A 15,746-nucleotide genomic window follows, 5' to 3' on the forward strand; every position below is an offset into this window, starting at 1 on the left:
CATCAATATTCAAGGATGTGGAATACAGTCATCAATATTCAATCTGGAAGCAATATGTTATAGCTTGTAACTTATCTTTGGAGGAACCCGCCTGGATCCCTTAACCCCATGGGTCAGATTGAGACATGAATAGAGCAATGATGGCAAAGAAGAGTGCACATGTGCATAGTTCTTGTTTGCATGTGAATCTCTCTCATTTGACTGCGTATTTCTCCCAGTACCATGCCACGCTGTTTGACCAGGAAGATTGGGAACGGTGGACATGCCACATTAGATGGCAGTCCAGTCATGAAGGAATGTTTTACAGGATTCATGCAGCTAGCTTTCATATTATTCTGTATTTTGAAATTCAAAGGTACATACTGTTTGTCAAAAAGAGCAATATTATATTGTTACTGTCTGTTGGTACAAGACAATACATGCATCGAAGTAAAAGTAAAGCTTGTGGTGCAGCTGCATTACGCTAGTAATTTTGTGTGTGCCACATTGTTCCGTGTAAAAGTCTTACAACAATTAAGCTTGTATGAGACAAAATGGAGTGGAATAAATATTTATTTCACATGTAGCTAGAATCAAATTTTGCCATCTGTAACTACACTACTGATGTTGCAATGGCTACATGTCTCAATATAGATCACAAACAAAACAAGTTTTTGGTTTTGTTTAATTATTGAAGTTATGATAAAATTTACATCTAGCACAAACTGACAGACAATGACAGTTTAACTGATTTGTGTCACTTAGGTTGCCATGTACTTCTGACATATTTAGTTTTATGGTCAAAAATAGCTTACACACATACGTCAATCAAAACAGTAATATCATGCTTGCAGTTTCATTATGGATAAATGGAAACTTTTCCTAAGGAAAATTTCTTAAAACTCTTGGACAGTTTTAACCTAAAAGAATTTATTTCTTAAATGGGTATTACATTTCAGGTTGATCATCAGTTCCTTTTTTCTGTCAAAAAGATTCAGGAACAGATGTGAAGTTGGTCATGTCCCAAAAAATTTAGACAGCTGTACCTTAATTGTTTCAATGCCTTGGTGGATTCTTCAAAATTTGTATTTTCTTTAACACCAGAGAGCTTAGAAAATGGATTGCCTTCTTTGTCAGAAACTGCCCCTCCATAGAGTGATTTTCTTTTTAAATGCTTCTACTTTCCCCAACAAATCAAAAATAAGTTTCTTCTCACCTTTCAACATCTTACTGATGGCATCTTCAGATTCATCAATAGCGGGTCTTCAATTGAAATATCATTCTAGGCCTGCCCCTCCACTTAACCAATGTACTTCACAGTGATATGTAATGTGTCCATGCTCTTGTTCAATTGCATTAAAAACTGTTGAAACTATTCATGTAATAATACATGAGACTTCAGAAAATTTAATATTCATACCATTAGTTTCATCGTGTGCTCCATGCTAGTAAATTTAGCAAAAAGTGCTTCTTGATGTACAAAATAATGATTCTAGGTACAAATTGTCTGTTAATTGTTGTAATTTGTTGCTCTTTCAATTTCCTGCTAAATCTTTCAATTATTTGTGCATGATATTGTGAGGCTTTTCCTTAGCAACTTGTCAATATCTGACCGTTATGCAACTGCCAAATAAACACTGAGAATTGTAATCCTTCTCTTTGAAGAAGAACTGAGAGTCCCATTCATTTCAGGCTGTGACACTCTTTTTGAGTGTGTTATTACAGCAACCTCTGAATCTTTGAACTTCTTTTGTATCATGAACAAATAGTGAGGGATAAACAGTGCTGCCACTACAATTCCGCCAAATTGGAGAACATTAGGCCACCAAATAGCAGCTTTCAAAATGTGGTGCTACAGAAGAATGCTGAAGATTAGATGGGTAGATCACGTAACTGATGAGGAGGTATTGAATAGGATTGGGGAGAAGAGAAGTTTGTGGCACAACTTGACTAGAAGAAGGGATTGCTTGGTAGGGAATATTCTGAGGCATCAAGGGATCACCAATTTGGTATTGGAGGTCAGTGTTGAGGGTAAAAATCGTAGAGGGAGACCAAGAGATGAATACACTAAACAGATTCAGAAGGATGTAGGTTGCAGTAGGTACTGGGAGATGAAGAAGCTTGCACAGGAGAGAGTAGCATGGAGAGATGCACAAACCAGTCTCTGGACTGAAGACCACAACAACAACAACATGCCACCCAAAAAGTGCGGCACCAAATGCTGGAAGTAACAGTCATATTGCACTGCTAAACGAAACGTTGTGCTGTGCCAGTATTTCCAAGAATGATGTAGCAAAGCTTAAGGAAGCCGAGACAGGCTCCAGATTACACATGTGTAACACGTGGTGCATATGTGGAGTTTTGCACTTCTTAGCAGACCCTCAAGTAGAAGCAAGTACTCTTCAGTTAATCTTAACAACACAAACAGGTGCCACTTAACAAAACATAAACAGAACAGTCAGAGAGAAGATGCCAAACAGCTTCTCGCTGTTGAATGCTTTCATGAGAATGAATTTTTGAGGCCAACAGAGGTGACTGGGTTGCTGGGAGAAGAAATGTTTGTGCATTAGAGACTGAGGAGATTGTCTTGGATGGTGTAGTAAAATCACTAGCCATAAATGCTAAACTCTTTCAGACCCCCTGGCTATTATTGCACACATTAACTTTGACTGTGTCTTACCTGCAGCAGAAGTATTTTTTCTTAATGAAAACCTGGGATTCACATTTGTGAATTTTTAACCTTTTCATCATGAGAAATTGCTGCCAACTGTTGGGCATCACTATGAAAATATCAGCAAGTCAGTGTAGCAGAGTACAGCAGATTGTGACAGTGCACAGCAGCTCATGACCACCAGAATACACAGATGTGGTTGATTCACTATATTCCATTGTATAATTGAATATTGTAATTGTTATTTTGCATAGTAATTATTGAATAGTAATTATTTTAGTCTATAAAATGATAGATATTTTTATACAAATATTGCATCATTAAAAAATCACCTAAGAGCATTATAACAGAAATAAAAATTTTCCTTTCTCCAGAAAAAATCCAAGTCTGAAAGCGTTAATTTATCAATTTATTATGTGTCTACATAACTAAAAATTATGAGTTACAACTATCTGAGATTATAAACTTATACCCAGGCTGTGAATGTACTCTATTGGTCCATCCTTCATTACCAGGAACTCTCTTGGATTGCCAGAGAAAACACCCAGGAGAAATTTTTGTACTAAATGGTGAACAGTCTGCTTTTCAGTGCTACAGTCACAATGTGTAAAAGTTATTTTCTTCCTCTTGTGGGGAGAATCAGTGCACCTGCCAGTATTAGTTCTTATTCAGTTAAAATTCTGAACAGATCTTTTGTGGCAGTTTAAAGTCAGATGGCTTGGTCGATATGCTTGGCATCTTAAGTTGTTCTGTCATAGCACTAAGCTCCCATTTGCATCACCAGCAGTCATTAGTATTAAAGCTGTTGCCAGCTGTCATGCGTGCAGTTTCCAGGGGTGTGTATTGAGAGCAAAATCTCTGTTTACTGGTGAATTGAATGTCTACATGAACATGGAGGTGAGAATTTTTCTGTAGTTTTTTCACTCCTGTACAAGTGCATGTTCCCACCACAGAGATGGAGGTAGTATGTGGCTAAGTATGGATACCCAGAAACTAGGTGTCGGCCTGACTGTATCAGTTACAAGATGCATGTTATGGTTGAGCTGTTTGCCAACAAGTCGTGTGTGAGTACTGTTCATCCTAGATGGGGAGCAATGTTCTTCAACAGTGTCAATGCAGAGGATCTGCATGATGTGCCACAGAGTTTCTGGAGAGCCTCAGCAATTTAAAGATCTGCATGCCTCATTGTCAGTGCCCAGTCATGAGTTTGATGTGGTTTCAGCCATATCAATATCTATGAACTGAACAGAAGAGGGGTCAGGACAGATCCTGGGGGCATCTCATTCTTTTGCTCCCCCTATTGCTGACTTCTGCAGATTTAACCTTCCAATTACCATGCACGTGGATGATGCCAAGCAACCATCAAAATACTGGCAACCAGACAAGCCTCAAGACCTCACCAGATAATATAACATAAATGTTTAATGAAGGGCATATTTATCTACACAATCAGCTGCTACATTGTCATAGGGTCTTCCAGAAATATTTCATAAGTATACATAACAACAATATAAGAAAAATGATAGACTGCTACTCAATGTAAAGATTACACAACAAAAAGACTGTTACACATAAATAATTTCAAAAACACCCAAGACTATAAATGTCTTTCATGTTGTCATTGCCTGGTATTTCAAAAACTAGACTAGACTAGAAACTACACACCTAAAGCTAAATAGAGTAGTTCATGTTACGTAAATATCTCTGAGTATTAAAATACTACAATCCTGTTGTCTAGAAGCCATATAGAATGCAGTATATACATAAATAGTCATAACATTTTTGTCTATATTAAATGGGTACGCAAAGCATTTTGTTTCTGAGGACATATGATTTGCACATGTTTGAATTAAGAAAGTCTTTAAAGAATAACAGGCATGGTAACTTCTAATATATTGTAATTAAAAATTTTCAAACTTAGTGGCAGATTAAAACTGTGTGCCCAACCAATACTCGAACTCGGGACCTTTGCCTTTCGCGGGCAAGTGCTCTACCATCTGAGCTACCGAAGTACGACTCACGCCTGGCCCTCACAGCTTTACTTCTGCCAGTATCTCGTCTCCTGCCTTCCAAACTTTACAGAAGCTCTCCTGCGAACCTTGCAGAACTAGCACTCCTGAAAGAAAGGATACTGCGAAGACATGCCTTAGCCACAAGATGGCGGGTTGTTTCCAGAATGAGATTTTCACTCTGCAGCGGAGTGTGCGCTGATACGAAACTTCGTGGCAGATTAAAACTGTGTGCCCAACCGATACTCGAACTCGGGACCTTTGCCTTTCGCGGGCAAGTGCTCTACCATCTGAGCTACCGAAGCATGACTCACGCCCAGCCCTCACAGCTTTACTTCTGCCAGTATCTTGTCTCCTACCTTCCAAACTTTACAGACACTCTCCTGCGAACCTTGCAGAACTAGCACTCCTGAAAGAAAGGATACTTCGGAGAAGGTAGGAGACGAGATACCCCATCAGCAGCAATGTCTTTGTACACTGACGGATAATAGGCAGAAAGCCATGCAATGTTGTTTGACATTCTGTGACCGTGAATGACTGCCACAACTGCCAGTGGAGGATATTGAGCTAGGTGCTGCATAGACAGGGCTTGTTTTCTATTAATGCAATGTTTTTTTGGCCCTGTGGTTGACACTTTCGGATTTTGGTTTCTATGTGCAGTTTATTTTTCTCCTATGTACCAAAAAACACCCCCCTGCAGGTCCAGGGGTTAGAATAGGCCTGAGGTATTGCTGCCTGTTGTAAGAGGCGACTAAAAGGAGTCTCACACTTTTCAGCCTTTATGTGATAGTCCCCTGTAGGGTTTGACCTCCATTCTTCTAAATTTCCCCAAAGAGCGAGCCAGTTGAGGAAGGGCGCCTTACATGGCACATCATGTCCATCGTGTGCTGAGACCTTTCGCATCCTATGCTGAAGTGGATCTGCAGTTCCACTCATTCTCCAGCTGTTGGGCGAGATCACCCTCCAGTGTGTGTTTTCTTCCATCCACTGTGCAGTATTGTTGTTTTTCGCTGATATTGATATTGAACTTGTTTGCACATGATTCCAGCATGGTACCCAGTCCGTTGTGGTGGAGCTACCATGTACCATGTTGGTTGTACCCCCCTGACTTCACAGGTATCGTTCTGCTGATGCTTGCGCCATTAATTACCCACGTATGCCAAAGAGAAGATGCCCTTCTTCCTGGGGCATCGTGACTCCCAGCAATGGCTATCCTGCCAGGTGCCCTTGGCTGAGGCTGGGTGGCACCCATGGGGAGGGCTCCTGGTCTGAGTGGGTGGCATCAGGGCAGATGACACGCTATGTAGCATACTACATCAGCTCTTGCTGGTGGTCAAACACCAGCAGTCTCTAAGGCTTCAAGGACTCAATTTAACGCACAGAAGTATGACCCCAAATTGTTCCCCTCCCTGGCCACACCATGGGAGGAATGCCAGGCTAAGGATGGCAGTGAATCGTATTTGTCCTGGTACCTTGTGTTTATGAGAGCTGATGAGGAATTCTCCATGCCAATGAAGCCTCAGTTTTTTGTGGATCATTTAGAGGACAAGTTTAGGCAGATGGAGGGATTGTCCAAAATGCGATCTGGGTCAGTCTTGATGGAAACAGCCTCTGCCTAGTCACGGGCTCTACTCTCCTGTGACGTGTTGGTGGATGTTTCTGTTTCCATCACACCCCATAGGAGCTTAAATATGGTCCAGTGTACCATATTTCACAGGAACCTTCTTTTTCAGTCTTATGATGAGCTGCACTGTAATTTAGAGCAGCGAGGTGCTTATTTTGTGCAGCATGTCTACCGGAGTCCAAGGGATAATCAGGTTGTCACTGGTGCCTTCATCTTGGCCTTTGAGGGCGACACATTACCCGAAAAGGTCAAGGTGATGGTCTACCGCTGTGATGTAAAGCCATATATCCCTCCCACGATGCGGTGCTTTAAGTGCTGGAAGTTCGGCCATATGTCTTCCCACTGTACTTCCAGCGTCACCTGTAAGGATTGTGGACGTCCTTCCCATTCCAATACTCCATGTGCCCTGCCTCCCATCTTTGTCAACTGCGGAGAGCACCATTCCCCTCGCTCGCCAGACTTCAGGATCCTACAGAAAGAAAGAAAAATCATGGAATACAAGACCCTGGACCGACTGACTTACACTGAGGCGAAGAGGAGTTTTGAACAATTACATCCTGTGCAAATGACATCCTCAACAACAGTTGTAGCCCCATCAGTTCTCTGAAATCCAGTTGGCTCTCAGAGTTGTAAGACTACACCTGCCCCCTTGATGGTGGGGGGCACTACCCTTCCTTATTGCTGCTGCACCACCTACCTCGGGGGCACTGCCCCTACAACTGTCAGGAACACCAGTCCTCACGTCTCAGCCAGAGAAGCGTAACTCTTCTTTGGCTCCTCTTGTTAGGAAGGGGTCCCTTGTGTCTTTCCCTTCCCAGGTTTCTGTTAGTGAGAAAGATGACACTCGCCAGTGGCTGAAGTGCCTAAAAGCAGCTGGTAATAGGGCTTCACAATCCTCATCAGTCCTGGATACGGAATCAGTAAAACCCTCTCAGCCAGAGAAGCCCAAGGAGCATCGAGAAAAATCCAAAAAGAAGACCCCTAAGACCAAGAAAATTTTGGTGACACCCACACCACCACTACCTATAAGCTCTGAGTCTGAGGATGAGGTGGAGACTCTAATGGCCGCAGAGTACCTAGATCTCACCGGACCATCACACACAGTGGATGTCGATCACACAGGTACTCAGTCGGTGGTAGTAGGTGACCCTAATGCGTAACCTGCCTCATTGACCATTTCATGCCTTCCCTGCCTCACGATAACGTCATCCTCCAGTGGAATTGCAGCAGTTATTTCCACCACCTAACTGACCTACAGCAATTGTTAAGCTTTACACCTGCTTTCTGCATTGCCCTCCAGGAAACCTGGTTACTGGCAATGCAGAACCCAGTCCTCCATGGCAGTAGGGGATAGTACAAGAACAGTAGCGAATATAATAGTGTCAGGTGGAGTTTGTGTCTAAGTCCTGAACTCGGTATGTAGTGAACCTGTGCCCCTTCACACTCCTCTTGAAGCTGTGGCTGTCAGGATAAGGACAATGCAGGAAATAATTGTCTGCAACGTATATCTTCCTCCAGAGGTGTGGTACTCCTGAATGTCTTGGCTGCACTGATTCGTCACCCCCTAAACCTTTCCTACTTTTGGGAGCTTTTAATGCCCACAACCCTTTGTGGGATGACACCATGCTTACTGGCCGAGGTAGAGAAGTCAAAAATTTACTCTGTCAGCTTGACCTCTGCCTTCTAAATAATGGGGCCCCTCACACATTTTAGTGTGGCTCATGGTACTTATTCGGCTATTATCACTTTGCAGTCCAGGACTTCAACCATCTGTTCGCTGCAGAATCCACGATGACATATGTGGTAGTGACCACTTCCTCATTTTCCTGTCACTCCCCTGGCGTTATTCCCCTAGACGCCTGTTCAGATGGGCCCTAAACAAGGCAGACTGGTAAATTTTCACCTCTGCTGTCACGTTTGAGTCTCCCCCACATGGTATTATCGATGTGGTGGTTGAGTGGGTCACTAGAATGATCGTTTCTGTGGGAGAAAATGCGATCCCTTGTTTCTCAGGGTGCCCCCAGCGAAAGACAGTACCTTGGCGGTTGCCGGAAATTGATGAGGCCATTAAAGAGCATAGGTGGGCTCTACAGCAACATAAGTGGCACCATTCTCTGGATCTGGAGCACCTAATAGCTTTTAAATGGCTCTGTGCACATGTTCACCAGCTTATAAAAAGAAGGGAACAGCAGTGTTGGGAGAGGTACGTCTCGACCAATGGGTGTCATATGTCACCTTCCCAAGTCTGGACAAAGATTAGACGTGTTTTTGGGTACCAGACACCAACAGGTGTCCCTTGTGTTGGAGCACTTTGCTGAGCACTATGCTCGAGCCTCTGCATCACAGAACTACCCCCCAGCCTTTTAATGTCTCATTTGCAGAGTGGGAGCTCCTCAGCGCCCTTGCACATTGCCCCAATGTAGCTCCTGGGCCAGATCGGATCCACAGTCAGATGATTAAACATCTCTCACCCGACTACAAGTGACTTCTTCTCATCATCTTAACCTGGATCTGGTGCGAAGACGTCTTTGCATCGCAATGGCAGAAGAGCACCATCATTCCTATACTCAAACCGAGTAAAAATTCACTTGATGTAGATAGCTATTGGCCCATCAGACTCACCAACATTCTTTGCAAGCTGCTAGAACGTATGATGTGTTGGTGGTTGAGTTGGGTCCTGGAGTCATGTGGCCGCCAGGGTGGTTTCCACCAGGGTCGCTCTACCACTGATATTGTTGTGTCCCTCGAGTCTGCCATCCAAACAGCCTTTTCCAGACACCAACACCTGGTTGCCGTCTTTTATGATTTGTGAAAAGCTTACAACCAAACCTGGCGACATCATATCCTTGCCAAATTATATGAGTGGGGTTTCCAGGGTCCACTCCCGATTTTTATCCATAATTTTCTGTTGCTCTGTTCTTTCTGTGTCCAAGTTGGTGCCTCCCATATTTCCCCCATGTTCAGGAGAATGGGGTTCCACAGGGCACTGTATTGACGATATCTCTATTTTTAGTGGCCATTAATGGCCTAGCTGTAGGGCCATCTGTCTTACCTTCTCTGTATGCAGACGACTTCTGCATTTCATACTGCTGCTCCAGTTCTGGTGTTGATGAGCGGCACCTACAGGGAGCCGTCCACAAGGTGCAGCCATGGGCTCTAGCCCACAACTTGCAGTTTCCAGCCACAATGTCGTGTGTCGTGCACTTTTGTCGGCGTCATACTGTTCATCCGGAACCAGAACTTTACCTTAATGACGATCCACTCACTGTAGTGGAGACATATCAATTCTTAGGACTGGTTTTCAATGCCTGATTGACTTGGCTACCCCACCTTCGTCAGCTTAAGCGGAAGTTCTGGCAGCACCTCAGTGCCCTCTGCTACCTGAACAACACCCAGAGGGGTGCAGCTCTATGCTGCTGCAGCTCTACAGAGCCCTTGTTCAATCCCACCTTGACTATGTGAGTCTGGTTAATGGCACTCTCAGCATTGCGTTTCATTTATCTGGTGCACCACTGTGGTATTCACCAAGCGACAGGAACTTTTAGAATGAGTCCGATGACTAGTGTCCTGGTGAAGGCTGGAGTCCCTCCATTGCAGATCCGATGCGCACAACTGATGGCCAATTATGTTGCACACACTCGTAGTTTTCTTGAGCATCTGAGTTACCATCTCCTTTTCCCACCCAAGGCAGTTCATCTCCCGCATCAGCAGCCCAGGTCAGGGTTTGTGATTGCAGTTCACATCCAATTGCTTCTGTCCTTCCCTTTACCACCTCTACTCGAGGTCCGTTCGCGTGTACCTCAGCTGAAGTTTCTCCTGGACCTTTCCCATGGCCCTAAGGACTCAGTTAACCCTGCGGCTCTATGCTGTCACTTCCTCTCAATTCTCGACATGTACCGAGGCCGTGGACGTGGTTTACACCAATGGCTGATGGTCACGTTGGCTTTGTGTGTGTTCATGGGCGACACATTGAACAGCACTCCTTGCCAGATGGCTGCAGTGTTTTCATTGCAGAGCTGGCGGCTATATCTTGTGCACTGCAGTACATTTGCTCATGCCCTGGGGAGTCGTTTGTTCTGTGTACTGACTCCTTGAGCAGCCTACAAGCTATTGACCAGTGCTGCCCTTGCCATCCTTTTTAGTGACCATCCAGGAGTCCGTCTATGCTCTGGAATGGTCCAGTCATTCAGTGGTGTTTGTCTGGACTCCAGGATACGTCGGCATGCCAGGCAACGAACTTGCTGACAGGCTGGCCAAACAGGCTACGTGGAAACTGCTTCTGGATATGGGCATCTCTGAAACTGATCTGCGTTCAGTCTTACACCACAAGGTTTTTTGACTTTGGCAGACAGAATGGCATAGTCTCAGTATGCATAGAAAAATGCGTGCCATTAAGGAGACTATGAATGTGTGGAAGTCCTCTATGTGGGCCTCTTCCTGGGACCCTGTGGTTCTCTGCCATCTCAGCATTGGCCACACGTGGTTGACGCATGGCTATCTCCTGCGCCGTGGAGAGTCCCCCCCCCCCCCCCTTGCTCTCCCTCCCCTACCACCCACCCCCCACTCAGTGTCAGTGTGGCACCTGGTTAACAGTGGCCCACATTCTATTGTGCTGTCACTATTTTGACTGCCCTGCGAGGCAATCTTCGGTTACTGGACTTGCTGCTACTCATTTTAGCAGACAACGCCTCATCGGCTGATTTGATTTTAAGTTTTCTCCATGAAAGTTGGTTTTATAATTCCATGTAAGTTTTAGTGTATGTCCTTTATCCCTCTGCGTCCTCCCCGCCGGTGCTTTTAGGCTGGAGGTTTTAATGTGTTGCAGAGTGGCTGGCTTATCCTTTTTATTCTCGTGATCAGCCAGCCATGGTCATATGCTCTTTTGTTTTAATTTCTTCTACCTGTTTCTTGTGTATGTCTGTGGTTTTCTTGTCTTAGTCTATGTTGTTGCCCTTTTTCGTTCTTGTGGTTTTGTGTTGTACGTCTCATTTGTTTCATTCTCACACTTGTATACTTGCTTTAATTGGAACAAGGGACCGATGACCTAGCAGTTTGGTCACTTCCTCCCACCCCACCCCGCCCCACCCCCTTTTTTTCCAACTAACCAACCAATGAAAAAACACTGGCATTGTCACAGGGTTCCAGGGGAAAAATAAACTGCAGATGGAAATATGTCAGCCGGCTGCGGTGGTCTCGCGGTTCTAGGCGCGCAGTCCGGAACCGTGCGACTGCAACGGTTGCAGGTTCGAATCCTGCCTCGGGCATGGATGTGTGTGATGTCCTTAGGTTAGTTAGGTTTAAGTAGTTCTAAGTTCTAGGGGACTAATGACCACAGCAGTTGAGTCCCATAGTGCTCAGAGCCATTTGAACCATTTGGAAATATGTCTGAAACCATCACCCACTGAGTTAACAGGGTATCACATTCATAGGAGACAAGGCCTTTTTATGCAGCAGCTAGCTCCATCTTCTCCACTGGTGATTGTGCCAATCAGTTGCGATCACTGAATAGCAAACAACATTGTGATATGTTCTGCCTATGGTCCTTCAGCATGCAAAGTCACATTTTCTGCTGAAGGTGATCAGTAGAGTGACCTAATGGCATGTGCCAGCACCTATAACTTTGGCACTCTGTAGCATCATTGGATGACATTTTTAGACACAGGTTCCTAGCCTCGGTTTGCTCCTCAAGACATGATCTGCAACCCTTTGAAGTTTGTCCCAACATTTCTGGTACACTTTGTATAACTATCTCTCCTCTGGAAAATTTAGGCAGATTATTTGTAGGGTTAATTAAGATATAACAAAACAAAGGGAAAGTGAGGTAAGAGTACAGAGTTATTCAAATCATGGTATGGTGGCAACATGTGGCAAAAGAAAGGAATCTAAAGTCTTTTGAACCATTTCTGTATAGCACCCCAATCCTGTTCCTACCTGCATCAATACACTTTCATCTTTCTCGCATTACTCTGCCTCACCTAACTTCTACACCATTGCCTTTCTTTGGCATTTGTTGGTAAAACTGCGACTTATGATTTCTGTACCTGTCACCTCTTCTCACACTGAGGTGATAGAGACTTTATGTCCCACCAACACCAGTATTCCTAACCATTATTCTTGATATGTGAATGTATCACACATGCCAACGCACCTTTGGTTCAGCAGATGCTAAGTGAATGCTCTTCTTCTGTATCAGATAATGTGAATTTTCGTTAGGCTATTGACATCAATTCTTTAAATGACCTCATCATCTCACAGATAAAATATGTGATTGCTAAAAGTGACAAGTAGTTTCTTGTATGATTTTATCTGTGTCTTTATTCTCTTTACAGGCTATGTTTCCAGAAGCGACTAATATGGTTCTGGGAAGAAGGTGTAGTGGTCCATGATCATCATGTTAAGAAAGACCCAGAAAAGCTTCAGCGGGATCAGCTGTTGGATTTTGTTGAAAGCAAGAGGGTACCCAGTGCAAAACGCTGCTGACCACAAATTGATCAAGAGTGCCCATCATATTGTATTGGCCAAAAGTTTTTAGAATTGAAACAGTTTTGTTTATTGTTATTACATAATATATCTGTTTGGTGTGGCACTATTAAATTTACATTTTTTTTAAAGTTTTAACTTCCTTTGTTCTCCCATACTTGAATGAAAACGTACATATAAAAATTGAATTTTAAACTCTGAATGCCTCTTATGTGCCAGTCAAAATGTGTTATTAAACAAAAATACTTTTGTTACCTTATATGATCATTAATGGCTGTGCAAAGTTTTGTAAAATGCAAGAATTAAGGAGTAATGCCATTTTGTATGAATTGGGATTTGTACTTATTGATGTGTGTACATAATATCTATAAATACTGAATTACTGTGAAGTTTGTGCAACACAAATCTAATGCACTAAGCAGAGCTGACAATTTTCAAATCCATAGATTTGTTTGAGTCGTGGTAAGATGGTTGGTATTACTCTGTCTGATGAGATAATTTCCTTGGCTTTTGATTGATCAGTAGAACAAAAAAAAATAGTATTTTTTTTATAGGAGTCTCATACATTTCTTCACTTTAGTTCTATGTTATGAATATTAGAACAATTGCTTTGGTAGACATCAGCAGGCTGAAAAAAATGAAGCACGGCAACAGACGAGAAGCATATATTTTCTAAAACAGTAAAGTGACTAGATGACACACTGATGCAAAATTCTATTTTAGTGATTACTAGATAAAATCATTGTAGTGATAAAGTACACCGAAAGAAAAGAAAGGAGTGTATGCTTGCATATGTGATATGTACCATGTACAATTAAAAAGGTAGAAGACTGGCATAGTTTTGCCAACGTTGTGTGTATGTCTGATGGTGGCAATAGATAATATGTAAAGTGCTGATGGGTGCTGTGATACAAATATATTTAGCATGTTTCTTCATTTCCTTCTTTCTTAAACTGTTACTGTATAAAGTAATGAAATTAAAATATTACTTTCATGTACTTCCATTTCATATAATGCTACATTGACCGTGAGCATGTATTTAGTCTCATAAATGATTTATTCAGCAGACTGATACGTAAAGAACTTGGTTTCCACAAAGTGTTTATAACCTGGAACTGGATCCATTGCATGTGCAACTCAACAATGTAAGCATTATCTAACAAGGTGTGAGTATTATACATAATATTTCACAATTTCTATGACAGGTTTCTGTGTGTTGTAGAGGGGACTTAGCAGTAAAAGCTCAGTTAGGAACTCATGTCGAGAATTGTTCCTTTGGATTAAAATAAGTTTGAAGATTGGACCACTTTCAAATCTCCCGTACACAATCCATACAATGAGCTATGACCTATGAGCTCTACATGAACCATGGCATGGGCAAAGTTTTGATTACTTATTCTCTTCTATGTGATGAAGGATGTCCTTTTCAAAGCAAAGAGTGTGGCACATCTGTGGGACATCAAAATCAACCCTTCTAGTTGTGAAAATACAAGTGAAGAAACTGGTAGCTATTATTTTAGTCAGACATTTATGGTATATTATCTCATAATTACAACAGGAAATGATGATGATGCCCTCTTTTCAGTTTGGATTCATATCATGAAGCAGGGGATTTGAAAGTGATTCAGTATTTAAACTTATTTTCTCTGCAAATGGCACATTTCCATACATGGGTTTCTTATCAAGACTATATCTACTAAGACACCTCTACAACCCATACAAGTCTGTAATAGGAATTGTGAAACATGCTGTGTACTTGGTGCATAATTTTGGTTGCTTTTTGTGCTATTTTCTATTTCTCTCTCAAATATTCAATGTATATGTAGTAAGATACACTCTCAGAATGTAATTACATGAGTGGATGTCCTACATGACTCCTCTCTCATTATATTAAAAATGAAAGTAGAAAGGCATCTGTCAGTGAAAATATTTGTGGGGGCTTGTGGTGAGTAAACATCTTTTTTAAATCCATTAAAGGGATCAGTACTTCAGGATAGGCATTTGTAAGTGTGTATCTTGGTATGAAAACGGCCAGTGTAATTTATAGCAATTTTTAGACAACAGACATTGAAAACCAAACACACCGAAAAAGAGAGAGAGGGAGTGAGTTGGGGGGAGGGGGAGGACATCCCAAGGTGGTGGTTTCTTCAACACCAACTTGGATCAGTAGTTACTACATGCATCAAATTTAAGTGCTCATGACTTTGTCATACAACCTTTTAAATCATATTGACTTCGTTTTACTAGTAATTGTTAGACACAAAATTCTAAGTGTGATTATCACATTACACAACTTTTCTCTGTACTATTGAAACTCAGTCCAAGGCTTTTCCCAGTATTACCACGCAATAAATTGCAAAAGGTGGATGATACTATATGTAGCAATTAAAACTGCAAATTGTGGTAAATGCGGTAATGTGTCATACTCTTTTGCAATTAGTATGTAATGTAATGTCTCTATTATGTCTCTGTTATGTAAAATCTTATTTGTAGCAATTAAAGCTTTAAACTGCTGCAACAAGTCCTTACCTTTGACAGCAATTTAATGTGTCCAAACTGCTAAGTGTAGTATTTCAATTGCAGCAAGAAAACCAGTTTAATAAATGTAATATCTGGCATAAGTTCTTAATCTACTTCTTAAGGCTACACATTACCTTTCTAGGATATTAAATATCCTTCCAGAAATATGTAAAGTTTGTGAGTCTTGAGAAGACATGTGGTAACAAAAGTTTCAGACAATTCCTTTTTTTAACTTAGGAGGAGTATTTTATTATTAATTTGTCAAAAAAATGAAATTTTGTATCCCATCCATTTCATTCCTGCTGTAGAAACATTTACTTATCGCGTATAAAATATTTGTTAAAAGTGATAACTAATGCTGCAGTGACTTAAAAAACTCTTCTTGCTGCTTTTCTGTAATTCTCAATGATAGAAGACTGTGTCATGCTAAGATATACCTAGTCTCATGGAGCATAAAATTTAG

General features: G+C 42.0%; 1 protein-coding gene across 1 annotated transcript in view; it reads left to right on the top strand.

Annotated features, from left to right (window-relative positions):
- LOC126284819 (cap-specific mRNA (nucleoside-2'-O-)-methyltransferase 1) overlaps nucleotides 1–13,831 on the top strand; it is a 241,890-nt gene extending 228,059 nt beyond the window's left edge. Inside the window, exon 18 of the mRNA XM_049984029.1 lies at nucleotides 12,613–13,831. Within this exon, the coding sequence (XP_049839986.1) occupies nucleotides 12,613–12,763 (151 nt within the window). The 3' untranslated portion in view covers nucleotides 12,764–13,831. The remainder of the gene's footprint in view (nucleotides 1–12,612) is intronic.
- The last annotated feature ends 1,915 nt before the right edge of the window (nucleotides 13,832–15,746 follow it).

This window comes from Schistocerca gregaria, chromosome 8 (genome assembly GCF_023897955.1).
Source record: "Schistocerca gregaria isolate iqSchGreg1 chromosome 8, iqSchGreg1.2, whole genome shotgun sequence".
Lineage (NCBI taxonomy): Eukaryota > Metazoa > Arthropoda > Insecta > Orthoptera > Acrididae > Schistocerca > Schistocerca gregaria.